Source organism: Halichondria panicea, chromosome 1, assembly GCF_963675165.1.
Source record: "Halichondria panicea chromosome 1, odHalPani1.1, whole genome shotgun sequence".
NCBI classification, from domain to species: Eukaryota; Metazoa; Porifera; class Demospongiae; order Suberitida; family Halichondriidae; genus Halichondria; species Halichondria panicea.
Genome location: NC_087377.1, coordinates 6,984,006 through 6,996,496, shown reverse-complemented (window position 1 = coordinate 6,996,496; position 12,491 = coordinate 6,984,006). Strand labels below are relative to the sequence as shown.

The window sequence follows — 12,491 nt, the reverse complement described above, 5'->3', positions numbered from 1 at the left end:
ACTGGCTATCTCCGTTATAAACAGCAAAGGTATGTTTTTCTAGCATTATAACAATAGCAAATAATTATTGCCTAGACAGTGCATATCTATCTTCATACTATGTACCTTTCACAGCTATGGTGAATGTCTGAAGACAAAATAATTTATTGTCAAACTAGTTTAATCACCCATCAAAGCATAATTATGTGTGCCAAGATATTTAGAAGGAAGTTAGTAACAGCTAACAATGCACTCACCTATAAATCAGAGGCAACTTTAAACGTAAGGACTGTTAAATATCCCAAATAATAATACACAATCAACGACACACTAAGAATCCATGTAAATGTACATGTATATCAGTTTTGTACAAATTGAGAGAATCGTACATTGTACAATCGTACTGTACAGTGGCGTAATGTGCAAAATTTCGTATTTCTCAAGGGAAAAATGCGACAGCAGAAAGAAAAAACGAAAATTGAAACTAAACTGGGATAAACTCCCACGTACCGGTATTTCACATGCAAAGCTATTGGTGGGTGTGGTTTCCTGGCATTTAACCGCGAATACTAGAACCCACAAACATTTCTGTTGAGGGCTCTGGAGCCAAATAGCAAAAATGTGCACCCCGCGATAATTTCCCGCTATACAGTATACGAATTTAATGTGTGGGATAAAAATAAATGGGTAAATCTGTCAGTTAACGTTAACATAATTTGCACGACTTGCTTTTCCCTGAGGCAACACATCCTCGTACACATGAACTGGCTCAATGCTCTCATACTCTCCCTCTGTTGTTGCCAGGGCTTGTGAGTCATTGACCCTCTGTCCCCGTGGTTTCTTTGTCTGCTCATAGGCAATGTTCCTCTTGAGTACTGGAGCATAAGCTTCGTTGGGCTGCTCAATTCCTGCAAATGTTGATGACCAATCCACTCTTCCATCTGACTCTGGAACCTCAACTGCATGTCAATTGTTCAAGATAAGTTAACAAATGATCTAGGTACCTTCATTTTGTCTCCGTTTCCTTAAAATCACAACGACAGTTCCAACAGCGGTGACCACAAGCAATAGCAGAATCACCAAACCTAAAAGCTTAACCCAGTAAACGGTAAATATTCACAAACTGATGGTTTATCATATATTTCATACACATTATTCAGTGCTCTGTAGATTGACTTACCAGCTATAACTGCTGCTGTGACAGTGAATGGAGAGAATCATTATGATAATACTTTACAGCATTAAAACCTACCAGCGATAACTGATGTTGGCAGGGACTCAATATCAGGAGGAGGTGGGTCTGTTTGTGGATCAGACGTTGGAGGTGTAGTGGGAGCAGCTGCAACAGAAAAAACAATGAATGATGTTAGCTCTGCATGATAATCTACAGAGGCACTTACTGGTGAGTAGATCCAGTTGTATAATGAGCGATACCTCCCCTTCAAAGATGGACTGTGAATTATTCCAAGAGTACACCACCACATAACCATCACCAAAGGTGTCATTCAAAGAGAGGACAGTTGAGGCTTCAGAAGAGTTAATGAAACCGACAATCACTCTGTCAAAGATGGTGGTGGATTGAAACAAGACTAGACAATTCAGGGCAGAGTTGGAGCAGGTCACACTAACATCTCCATTCGTTAAATTGGATGCACTAATGCCCTCTCTTGGTGGTGGACTGGAAATGTCTATGATAAATGACTATAATTATAGCACAGCAATAACACATAGAGCACGTACCTTCAACACTAGCGTTCACTTTCATAATGTCTTGACTGAGTGCTACCATAGAGATGGGCATGTTTGGTAAATCGTTGCTCTCCAGATCAAAAGCAATCACTCGGTATTCTCCACTAGAAACAGGAATGGTGAAATTCTCAATAGAATTCCGAGGGATGGAAACCAGTTTCATGTTAGCAAAATCAAACACTCCATCAATGTTACGTACTGCACAGACGAGAGCTCCGGAAGAGAGGGTACCTTCAACATACACAATGCTCACACAAATACCACCACCACCAGGACATTCAGACACTAGGAGGTCTTGAACGTCAAAAGTACCTGGGGATCAAATAATTAGCAAATGAACACGTACTATTGAACTCACTGATTGGAATGTTCTCAAACACGAGATCTATTCCATTCTCATCAGTCAGTGTGACACTGTATTCTGTCATCTTGTCAGTGGGGAGGGAGAAACTGAGTGTGCCATCAAACAGAAGAGGGTCCGTGATTGGAAGGTTGATGGAGGGAGTCAATAGGTCAGAGTCCACACGATACCGAGTGAACCTTGTACAACTTGGAACCTAGAATTTTATGAGAGAACTCAAACAAACTAAAAATTAATGCATTCTTAACAACAAAACGAACAACTAAAATCGAATCACTCACAGTTGCCCTAAATTTGACTAATTTATTCCTTTTAGTTTCAAGAATACGATGTTGTTCTCTACTACCTGCATAATATTATAGAAGTGTAATACTACTATTATGGTATAAACCCACCTTCTACTCTCGTAAATAACCCAGTACATAATTCACTGGTTGTTCCCCTCATCTCTCCATCAATAGGAGTCACAGTGAATCTGGCACACACACTGTTATCAGAGTACATGAAGATGTACTCATTAGTGAATCCACACAGAGAATCAAGAACAACTGTTTCAGTTAAGTCAAGAGTTGTCCTGTTGACGTCCACACAGTAGTTAGTGAAGGGTAGAGCATTCCATGTAACGGTAATGGTGTTTGGAGCAGACAGAACATTAGTGATTACCGTTCCTACAGGGAAATGCCTATACAACCTTATGCACAGATAGTTACTAACTCACCATGAACAGTTAGAGTTGCTGTAGTCGATACTTCATACCTTACAATAATAATGCCATTTCTGATTGTAGCCTGACACTGAATATCAGAGTTGTTGTGCTGTGGAGTGGTCAAGATTGTCAGTGTAGTTGGTCCAGGAGACGAAAGTCGACGTACTCGAATAGTTTCTGTATCTGTTAAGACTAAGGAATGGTTTATTGCCCAATCATAAGTAACAATCACTCCCTCGGCTTGATACTGACACCTGAACACTGCCTCCAGTCCCTCGGCTCTCTCCACTGACAATGGCTGTACTGTGAACTGAGCTGTGAGAAAATATTGGAAGGACATCGTTATGGGTTACTGTACTAAATCAAGACTATAATCATTATTATAAGTCAGGTCAATCAGACATCACTGTCTAAATTAGCAACAAAATAATACAGTCATGTAATAGAGTGGTTGGAAGTGTTAGAACTTCAAGAACATGAAGTAAAACCATCTATGAGAGTCTTTAAAGACACTTTCTTCTGGTGATGCAAGAAACCTACCCAGTCGAATCTTGGACGTTCTAACACTTCCAACTACTTTCTACTCTTCTCTGAGAAGCAGTACAAAGAGATCTGGGGACCCATCTTATAAACGGAGGCAGCAGGTCTTGCCAGGCATCTCTTTACTCCAGAATTTAGCTCATTCCGCTTATATCTCCAGTTTAACTTGCTTTCTAGAGCTACTTCAAACTCCACATGCAGTAGAAATTATTACTCTCTAGCTGGACGTTGTTTATATAGATAAACAGATCTTTACGATGCAATGAACTCTGGTCAAAGCGCATGCAGAATTTTTACATTGATTTGCCAGTAAAGTGAATTTTCCGGAGCAGGCCAACCGTGATGTCACGGTAAATTAAATTCCTCATGCCTTAGGTGCAACTGGTCTATTGTAGTTCAGCAGTTTATTGGTAATTTATACAATGCACACCAGTAATTTGGTAGCACACAATTTATTTGTTCAGATTTGTGTACAGAGATTCTGGGGAGATAATAATTCAGTATAATAGGCTCTCACACGTACCCTAGCAGAAACTAACTGTAAATGGATCCAAAAGTGTGCCAATAGTGGTGGTACTCATGCAGAGGAGCATCACATGTTGGGCTATAATTATGAGTCACAATCTCTGGCTGCATATATAGTTATCTAGAGCGGTTGCAAATGAAAGAGTGATCTGACTCGCAAGGAGCATACAATTAGCATGCTTCACGTGGAATTCCCAATAGTATCCAGGCTTATACAATGTCGTTCGCAATTGTCTAATTAGGCACTCGAAACTCAGTATACGATCTACATGTAGAATAGTAAATTCCATTGTGGCAACATTACTTTGTATGCAGCAGTATTTACTACCAATGTAACATAACAGTCTTACCTGTTACAGCTATGATGAATGACCCTGCCATAAAAAGAAAAGTGAAAGATGTCAACATTGTCAAACTCTTGTCTATCATGTCAGAGCGCGCGGCGGCATGAAGCTGTGTCACTGTAGATCTACATAATAGATCTATAATTATAGCTAGCCATATCTATGAATGGCAACACAAGCTACAACACAATCTACACCCATACTCCCTTCAGATCACTCTGAGTCTCACCTTTACTTCACTGTTTAGTGTGCAAGACATGACAGCAGAAGCCAGCCAATACTAGAGTTATAGGATTGGTAAAGATCACACTAGTCTAGATCTAGTGTGATCTTTACCAATCGTATATCTACAAGGCCATCTATCTCTAGCTCTTCACCTGTTCAAGTAACATGAGTAATGTATACAAAATTAATGTTAATTAACTATTACCCTCCATCATATTCCAGGTGCACTGTATAGTATTATCTTTTGGATACAATTCAAGACTGAGTACGTAGGTGTACGTGTTACCCTAGCCTCGATCCCAGGCCGAGTTTTCGCTTTTATAACGGTTAGGCAAACAGTTTGCCTAACCGTTATAAAAGCGAAAACTCGGCCTGGGATCGAGGCTACGTGTTACCCTATCCCAACTCAGACTAGACCTGACTCTCCTCATTTCTCACGGATGGAACTGACTTGAGGTGATACATATATATTTTGTCGATTAAATCATTACAGCCCCACCATCCGGGCATGAAACTCAGACTGAACAACCTATTTGCTAATTTTCTGGCTCTTGTAAAAAGGCATGTTTGTGTTTCCAAGGCAGTCGTCTTTAATTGTATGCACATGCAAGTTGTTTTGATGCATATGCCATCTTTTTATTTATCTCTTAGCTCACATTGCATTGCTACATTTTGTACCTCTCTGCTCTTTGATTGTTCATGCAATGTGTTTGTCTATGTAGCAACTTACTACCATTCACTATACATGGGCGAAGTGTCTGCAGGCCAGACTCTTATCACGGCAGATGCAGTGTACAGTTTGGATAGTGATATCTGCATAAGGTGTGTAGCAATAATTATTCTAGGGAAGATCTGTTTGTTGCAGTGATAGTAGGGAGAATTTTCATCCTGGTCATAGTTATGAAAACACACTGAGGTGTCTGGCTAAAATAGATAAAGATCCTTGAGCTACACAGTCGTGTATAATTATTGTGCAGCACAGTGCTCGATAATTATTGCTGACACTGCAGTTAGCATATTATAATTATATAATTGGTCTGCAAGGTCCCTCCAGGCTCGTATATATGCATGTTCTTTAATTCACGTATACTGAAACCAAATATCATGCGTATAGTTTTGTCAGAGCAGTGTCTATATAGTTTTATACAGTTTCTGTTGTTACAGTATAATATTTTTATAATATGAAGTTGTCATGAACCCTGTCATGTTATAGTCTAAGAACATAAAAAGTGCACTGTATGAATGGTTGCACTGTATATGGGTGTCCACTAGCTAGCTAGTGCACTTAATTATAGAGACATTTAATTATGCAACTAGAATAACTATAGTAACTAGTGTTCAAGCTGGCGCTGTGCTAATGCCTCTCGCCATGTTTTTGCTTTCGCTCAAAAGTATTAGAGTGTTATCTATAATGAAAGTTAGCTTATCTATATATAAAGTCACTGAGAAGAAAAGACTTATTACATGCATCTATTGTTGTATTATGTGGCTTACCAGGACCTCAAGAAAGAAGAAAATTGATTCTTCCAGGATCTGTAGTTCAGTGTATATAATATCTTGTAGCTAACAAAAAGCTAGCGCTTTAGTGCAAGGCTAACTCATATGTTGAATAGAAAGTTTGTACGGACAGATGATGCTATGAAAGATTCTGAAGAGACTGCAACAGCCTTCAATGTGAGTCAAACTAGCCATAACTCGAGAAAGAAGCTTTAGTTTGCTAATCCACAAATCAAAATCCAAGAGAACGTGGCTAGAAGCCTATAGAAGCTGTTAGTTTTCGTCGCATTGCAACCGTTGAGCAGTTACTGCTGGAATACACACACACACACACAGACAGACAGACAGACACACACACAGCCAGCTTTACCGTATCCCTCCTGCGGCTACGCCTCGAGGCATAATAACGATGTAAACACAGGATGTTTTGATCAGGAACAGGTTTGCAATGTTTTGTTTATAGTGTGAGACATCAGAGGACAAATCTATTATTTACAGTGACTGTCTGGCTCATATCCTGTTTCTGACTGTTGTTATTTCCTCTTCCTAGTTTGATTTTCCTCTTCCTGATTTGGGTGACTAATTGTGTGGTCTATTATTACATTAATTGATTATTATGTCAGCTAGGTTTCTGATCAATAAATCAATAAATCGCACATGCATAAGAAGCATTATAACACTATAAAAAGTTATCTATGTCATTCATACTTTATGTATGTTCGGCAATTATGGTGAGTTAAACTCAACTGTGCATTGGGTCAGTGATTTTGAAACTGTGTGACTTTTTACAACCCTTGTTTTGCTTGTTCTGTACAGGTTTCACCTCTTCGAGAATGTGTGGCATTGATCTCGAAGACTTCATCCTGCTTCCAGACTCTGGATACCCTCTCAGCTTTGAGTATTCAACATTATTGAAACTGTTCTGAACTTTTGCTGAACTTGAAGTTAAATCAAACTCAGGTACTGCGTAATCTCCAAAAACATGATCTGGAGACACCAAATTCTCATAGTCTGGCTCATCGTCATCACCTTCTGCACTGTGGTCATTTATAGGTGTAATGTTTTCATAATTAGGAGTATTATCTTTCGTGTTTGCGTGACTTCTGTTATCTTCCTGCCTGCTTCCAAAGCCATTGAGAGTGTTATTACTCTCATGTGGAGAACTGTCATCAATAATTGCATAGACACATTCGCTTTGTTCTGTGTTCTCTACAGTATTAATATTTTGTGTTTTGCACACTCCCGCTACACCGTAAGCCTCATTGCAACTCGTGGGTATGTCTTCATTCAACTTGACATTATTACTTTCTTCGTCACTCACACGTTTCTTTCTCATTACCTCAGAAACAGAGAGGATATCATCGTAACCAGATGATACATCGAGGTGGTCCTGGGATATATCTGCACTTTCAATTTCAACTTGAGTAAGTGTTTGGTTTTTCTTGCATATTCTTGAGCGTTTTGCCCAGTAGAGAGTTAAAACAACTAGGACAGTTATGAGAACAAGTAGCGCTATCACTCCAAAGCTTATAAGAACATAAACGTATGTGGGATGGGTGCCATCATCATCAACTTGAAAGTCAGCTGTGAAAATATCAAAATTTAGTAAAGCACACTGCTGAACGGATGTGAGATAAATGTGATAAAGACCTGTGTTGCTACTTTCACTTTAAATGTCTAACGGCCCTCAGAGACTATAGCTGCTAATCCTCCCCATAATTATAATTATGTACACTTCATACTTAGTCTAGCACTTGTAATGCTCTATAATTATAGGTGGTGTGTGATCGTGTGAACTTACTTGATGTAGTTACTGTCAAGTTCATTGCAGAAGTTGAGTCTGTGGTTACGTTTGTGCTGTTTGCAGCTCCTTGGGCAATTGCTGAATAACAGAGTACTATATTAAAGTGACTAAACGGATCCATGCATATCTAATAGGTATAAATTATTAGAGCTATTATATTACCACTATATAATTATAACCTTGGTCTGTTATAGGCAATTGTTTTACTTGTTGCTTATACTATACAAAATATACTTACCATTGTTTAGTAGTGATATTGACAAAATCAGCATCAGACTCTTTATTCTGCTCATGTTGACTGCTTGCAACTTCTGGCTTTAGCAACTGCATGTGTATGTAGATCCACTCTAACAGACTGGCTCAGACAGGAAGCATTATAGGGTTGCAGGAACCAGAAAAGAAAATACAGGAAATAGAGTACAACAATAAATTCTGTTAATTGAAGACTCTGCGTGCAGTCTGCATGCTATTGTTGATTAACTGTGTCAATATCAATGCAAATGTAGATTATTTGGCATAGCGACGTAATAACAGTATAGCTATGTGCAGCATTTGCGTGAAATTCTGGCATTACTATGGTTTTCAAGAGTTTGCACAGCTTCTGGTCAACACAAACAGATTAATATGTGCATGTCATGTGTAGGGGTTGGTAGATTATGCTCAAGATATTACCGATTATGCTATTCTTTTATGCTCAAGTAAACAGCCTATTTTTCTTTTCAAATTGCCTATTATTCTTTTCAAATCGCCTATTATTCCCACAATATTCCTCCAAAGCACAACATAGACCCCATGTCGTTGCACAAGTAACATCAAACTATAAACAATTGCCTGACTCTATCTATATTAACACGAATTGCAAGGTCAGGAGATAATTAACCACCAGTATAATATACTTCCAAAATGTTTATACTATGACTCATACTGACCTGTATTTCTGTGAAATCTGCCTATTATTCTCGTAATTGTTATAAATGTGCCTCTCACCAAAAAATTTACCTATTATGCTCAAAATTATGCTAGCATAATCTACCAACCCCTAATGTCATGGTCATGCTCAGATCGAGTTGGAATTACTTCGTGTAATAACTCCTATAATGGCTAAACACATACATGCATTATATACAGCACTCCTGATACAATCTAGTACCAAGATACGCCCTTGCTAGTACAGTACACTGCATGTATACAATCAGTATAATCGTGTTAATCATCAGGCAAACAACATCATGCAGCTGGAATTGTCACATCTTATGGTACAACAACGAAGTTCATGTATGATGATTTACAGTTACTGTACTATAAAATTAATATCAATGGTCTGTTTATACTAAATGACCCGATGACACAGAAGTGTTTATTAGTGCACTGTTACTCCAACATTCACATATGATGGATCGTGTACATTCCTTTGTTGATTAGCGTCTCTCGGCCTGTTTACTGTCTTGTAGCACTGATTGTTTTCAAAAACAAACTGTTCACCATCAAGTGCAATATCATCAATGTACTCGTATTCATCGTCTTCATTCTCAGCAACTGCACTTGTAACATTGACGAACTGCTGCTCTGAAATCACTTCATGCAGTAAACTTTCTTGTGAAGGAAATATCTGTCCAGTTTCATTCTTTTGCCCTCTGTGAAGCTCCCGTAGTGTTCGTCTTAGCGTTTCGCCTTTCATTCTGATCCTCCGATGACAAAAATGCAAAGAAAGTAGTATGCCAATTGCTAGTATAATTCCCACTATATATAGTACCACAAAAAGAATAGCCCAGTAGTAGTTCACATCTGTAACAAGAGACACTGTTAAGTCAGGAACTTGTACAATTATAATACCTTTGTCATGCTCCATCCTCCGCTACCTTGCTCTATAATTATACTCTTTGTATAATCTTTATACGTCTGATAGAAGTATTCCATATAGGGCACTAATTCCCATGCATAAACTATTTCATTTACGTCGGCAAACTTACTATATACTTCATAATTATGGTTGAGGTCCGGGTATCAGAGATAATATGTTGTGTATATAGCTTATTCCCAGCTGTGCCACGCTGTGTTTATATCTAGATAAGTGAAAATGATGCAATTTCCTTCTTGGAAATGTTCTGGACATTCAAGAAGTGGAAGATGATTAGTGTTGTCCTTTTATTTACAGCATCCCTTAATCAGGTGTTCCTTTGTCGGAGGGAGGATCACAGAGACTCAATTATGCACACGTAAACTTTCCACTTCCTTAGATTCTATTGAGTATAATTATTGACAACATAATTATTATGAATATCAAATGAAGTTGTGTCGACTATTGATCAAGTTTTCATGCATGCTAATGATCTTAATGTACAAGCATAGGAGCATAGCGTGTGCATTAAATTACTCAACCAATTAAGATCATTGTTGCATCATCCGAGTGCACCAGCATTGTAACACTAGCTAAGTGCATATGTTACATAAAAGTATATAGTCACACATGAATGCATTTTAGGAATCTCATTGGCTGTATAGGTCACATGATCAGCAATAAGTCTGTTGCACTGTGTATACAATAGACTCTCGCCTCGATATTCCGGCCATTTGCTTTGGCAGGGATTGCTATAGCTAGATGTTTACTGTACAAAACTCACCCTGAAATGCGGCCACTTGCTATTCTGTATACTGGCCAGTACTGGCTGCCCCAAACTACAGGTTTTTAATGTAATTATTTATACGGCCGGATATGTCTGGAGAGCATAATTATTCAGAACTGCAAACTTAGTAATTAGATTTGAGGGTAAGATCGCGTTTTTTAGCCGCGGCTATTTTCTGAAAAGCGGCCAACTCGCTATTTCGGTCAAGCTGCACTGTCCCAAGGGTGCATGACCGGATTAACGAAAGTCTACTGTATAACATAATTACAGTAGAACCTCGATTATTCGGCTTGGAAATTTTCTCTGAAAATGGGCATGGCCATTAATGCACATGCGTAATTTACTGCTGTTTCATGGTTACAGGCATGTTTGTTGTACGCGTGCACATGCGCAGACATCTATCATGACCCACATGCACTAAATTTGCACTGCTGTTTATCAATAATAAGTGAGCGGATCAAGGCTAGTCAGAATCAGCCGCCCTTCTTTTAGAAAAACCGTCTGAGCACTCCGTCTTGACCAATCAGATAGTTATAGGTGATGGATTTGGAAGCAGCAAAGAATTGCACGTTGCTCAACGCATTTGAATAATCATTACGCATACATTACGCATGGTAAACGCTTCATACAAAGAAGCTGCTGCAAAGCATAAGCAAGCCAAACAGGGGTCCTTGGGCACAGAGTTAGCACCACATGCATGCATGGTTTATCCATTCGATTATTCGGCCTGCCTCTGCATGGAACCAAGGTGTATATATACAGATAAACACTGTATAATTATATAGGGTAAATAAAATCACATTGTACCTTCATGTGGTCTATTTTGTGATTGGCTATACAGTATCTCTTTGCTTGCCTTGATCGTCACAAGATAACCACACACAATTGTTATAGTACCTCCTGAAGTGTACGTATGACTGTAGTGAACTATAAACAAAGTTATTGAGTCATGATTACAAAGCAGCTACTATACAATGTATAAACAAAATTATTGAGACATTACTATACAAAGCAGCTACTACAATGTATTTTAGCACCAGCCTGTGAACTCTGTTAATGTATTTTCATTTTCAGATTCAGAATAGTTTGCTTGAATTAGTGTCCTAGATTGAGACAATCTTAATTGAATGGAGCTTCCATTTTAACTTAAAAATTAATAGCATTTGTCAGTTGTTTTCATATTATATAGATCTACTCCTGCTTATAAGCATAATTATTATACCATGCATAGGCCTTGGAAAATTATGCTTTTCATTTTGCCTATTATTATTTTCAAAAAGTCAGCCTGTTTGGTGTACCATTATTCCAACATCAATGAGTAGACAATTTATTTGTAGCTGTATTGACAGCACTACCTGGGTAGCCAGCCTTGTTGTCTCTAGCTACATTTCAACTTCGTTCTATTAAAAAAAATCGCCCGTGACCGAGGCTAATATATACCTAGCATTACTGTGATGTACTTTGTACTATGGACTATTGATAACTGGACAACTCTTTGGATCATTGGTTCTAGATTGTTCTCAATAGACTCAGGGATTTTCTAGTTGTTTCTTGTTCTTTTATTTGTTCTAGATCATTCTAGATACTTAGGTTGGTATATAAGCAGGTGTGTTTTTGTTATACAGTGGGTTGCAATTAAATGTTGAAGGTAATTCTATTGTGATTACGTTCCAAATACAAGGCATACCGCTCGGCTTTGTTACATTTGGTGGCAGCGGTGGGATCCAATCGTCGCAAGAATACCGACAGTCCATCGCCAGGAACAAGCAACAGGCACCGAATGACCAGTACCACTCGACAAGGCACAACATACAAACGACCAGGTCGGGAGATGTCTGAGTCTGAGGCAACACCAGCGCAGCAAGCTCAATAGACGGAGCTACTGCAGAGTCTGCTTAGGCAGCAACAAGAGTTTTTTCAACAGCAACAGGAGGCGCAACAAAAGACTATGGAGACCCTCCTGCAAAACCAACAGGAAGAAACGGAGACCTATCGAAGAGAGCTGGAAGAGATGAGAAGGCGGTGAGAGGAGATGCCAACTAGGCCCAAGATTCCCAAGCCAACCCTTCAGAAGCTTGCTGACAGTGATGATATTGAGGACTTTGTAAGTACGTTTGAGAGGATCGCTACTCAGCAA

At 38.8% G+C, this 12,491-nt stretch overlaps 3 protein-coding genes and 1 long non-coding RNA gene across 8 annotated transcripts in view; 2 read left to right on the top strand and 2 right to left on the bottom strand.

Annotated features, from left to right (window-relative positions):
- Positions 1-12,491, top strand: part of LOC135339285 (uncharacterized) — a gene marked incomplete in the record, with an annotated part of 254,087 nt that overhangs the window by 167,363 nt on the left and 74,233 nt on the right.
- On the bottom strand, positions 585-4,319 carry LOC135339205 (uncharacterized). 3 transcript variants are annotated; one of them, XM_064535335.1, is made up of 11 exons: positions 4,211-4,319; positions 2,808-3,110; positions 2,485-2,757; positions 2,371-2,435; positions 2,087-2,285; positions 1,720-2,040; positions 1,380-1,667; positions 1,232-1,318; positions 1,160-1,174; positions 984-1,064; positions 585-938 (listed from the first exon to the last, which is right to left on the bottom strand). In XM_064535335.1, the coding sequence occupies exons 1-11, from the start codon at positions 4,287-4,289 to the stop codon at positions 676-678; spliced, it is 1,974 nt and encodes a 657-aa protein (XP_064391405.1). In that variant the 5' UTR covers positions 4,290-4,319; the 3' UTR covers positions 585-675. The 3 variants fall into 3 exon arrangements, with proteins under 3 accessions (XP_064391405.1, XP_064391406.1, XP_064391407.1); XM_064535336.1 differs by having other exon boundaries at positions 1,160-1,171; XM_064535337.1 differs by lacking the exon at positions 1,160-1,174 and having other exon boundaries at positions 586-938.
- On the top strand, positions 4,830-10,070 carry LOC135340156 (uncharacterized). Of its 3 annotated transcripts, none has more exons than XR_010396240.1 (4): positions 4,830-4,885; positions 5,152-5,251; positions 6,743-7,350; positions 9,886-10,070. It is a non-coding gene; the product is annotated as an uncharacterized LOC135340156 (long non-coding RNA). The 3 variants fall into 3 exon arrangements; XR_010396238.1 differs by lacking the exon at positions 9,886-10,070 and adding an exon at positions 7,703-7,895 and having other exon boundaries at positions 4,842-4,885; XR_010396239.1 differs by lacking the exon at positions 9,886-10,070 and adding an exon at positions 7,794-7,857 and having other exon boundaries at positions 4,842-4,885.
- On the bottom strand, positions 6,555-8,096 carry LOC135339781 (uncharacterized). Its single transcript, XM_064536052.1, has 3 exons — positions 7,969-8,096; positions 7,728-7,808; positions 6,555-7,510 (listed from the first exon to the last, which is right to left on the bottom strand). Exons 1-3 carry the CDS (start codon positions 8,021-8,023, stop codon positions 6,669-6,671), a joined length of 978 nt encoding a protein of 325 aa, XP_064392122.1. The 5' UTR covers positions 8,024-8,096; the 3' UTR covers positions 6,555-6,668.

What these genes read in the sequence shown, in the direction of transcription:
- LOC135339781 (XM_064536052.1), bottom strand. Translation starts at nt 8,023, where the DNA reads ATGAGCAGAATAAAGAGTCTGATGCTGATTTTGTCAATATCACTACTA. An exon ending in AATATCACTACTAAACAATG is followed by an intron (nt 7,809 to 7,968) that starts GTAAGTATATTT and finishes TCTGTTATTCAG; the next exon opens with CAATTGCCCAAGGAGCTGCA. An exon ending in CTTGACAGTAACTACATCAA is followed by an intron (nt 7,511 to 7,727) that starts GTAAGTTCACAC and finishes ATATTTTCACAG; the next exon opens with CTGACTTTCAAGTTGATGAT.
- LOC135339205 (XM_064535335.1), bottom strand. Translation starts at nt 4,289, where the DNA reads ATGATAGACAAGAGTTTGACAATGTTGACATCTTTCACTTTTCTTTTT. An exon ending in GTTATTTACGAGAGTAGAAG is followed by an intron (nt 2,436 to 2,484) that starts GTGGGTTTATAC and finishes AATATTATGCAG; the next exon opens with GTAGTAGAGAACAACATCGT. An exon ending in TAGTCAAATTTAGGGCAACT is followed by an intron (nt 2,286 to 2,370) that starts GTGAGTGATTCG and finishes ATAAAATTCTAG; the next exon opens with GTTCCAAGTTGTACAAGGTT.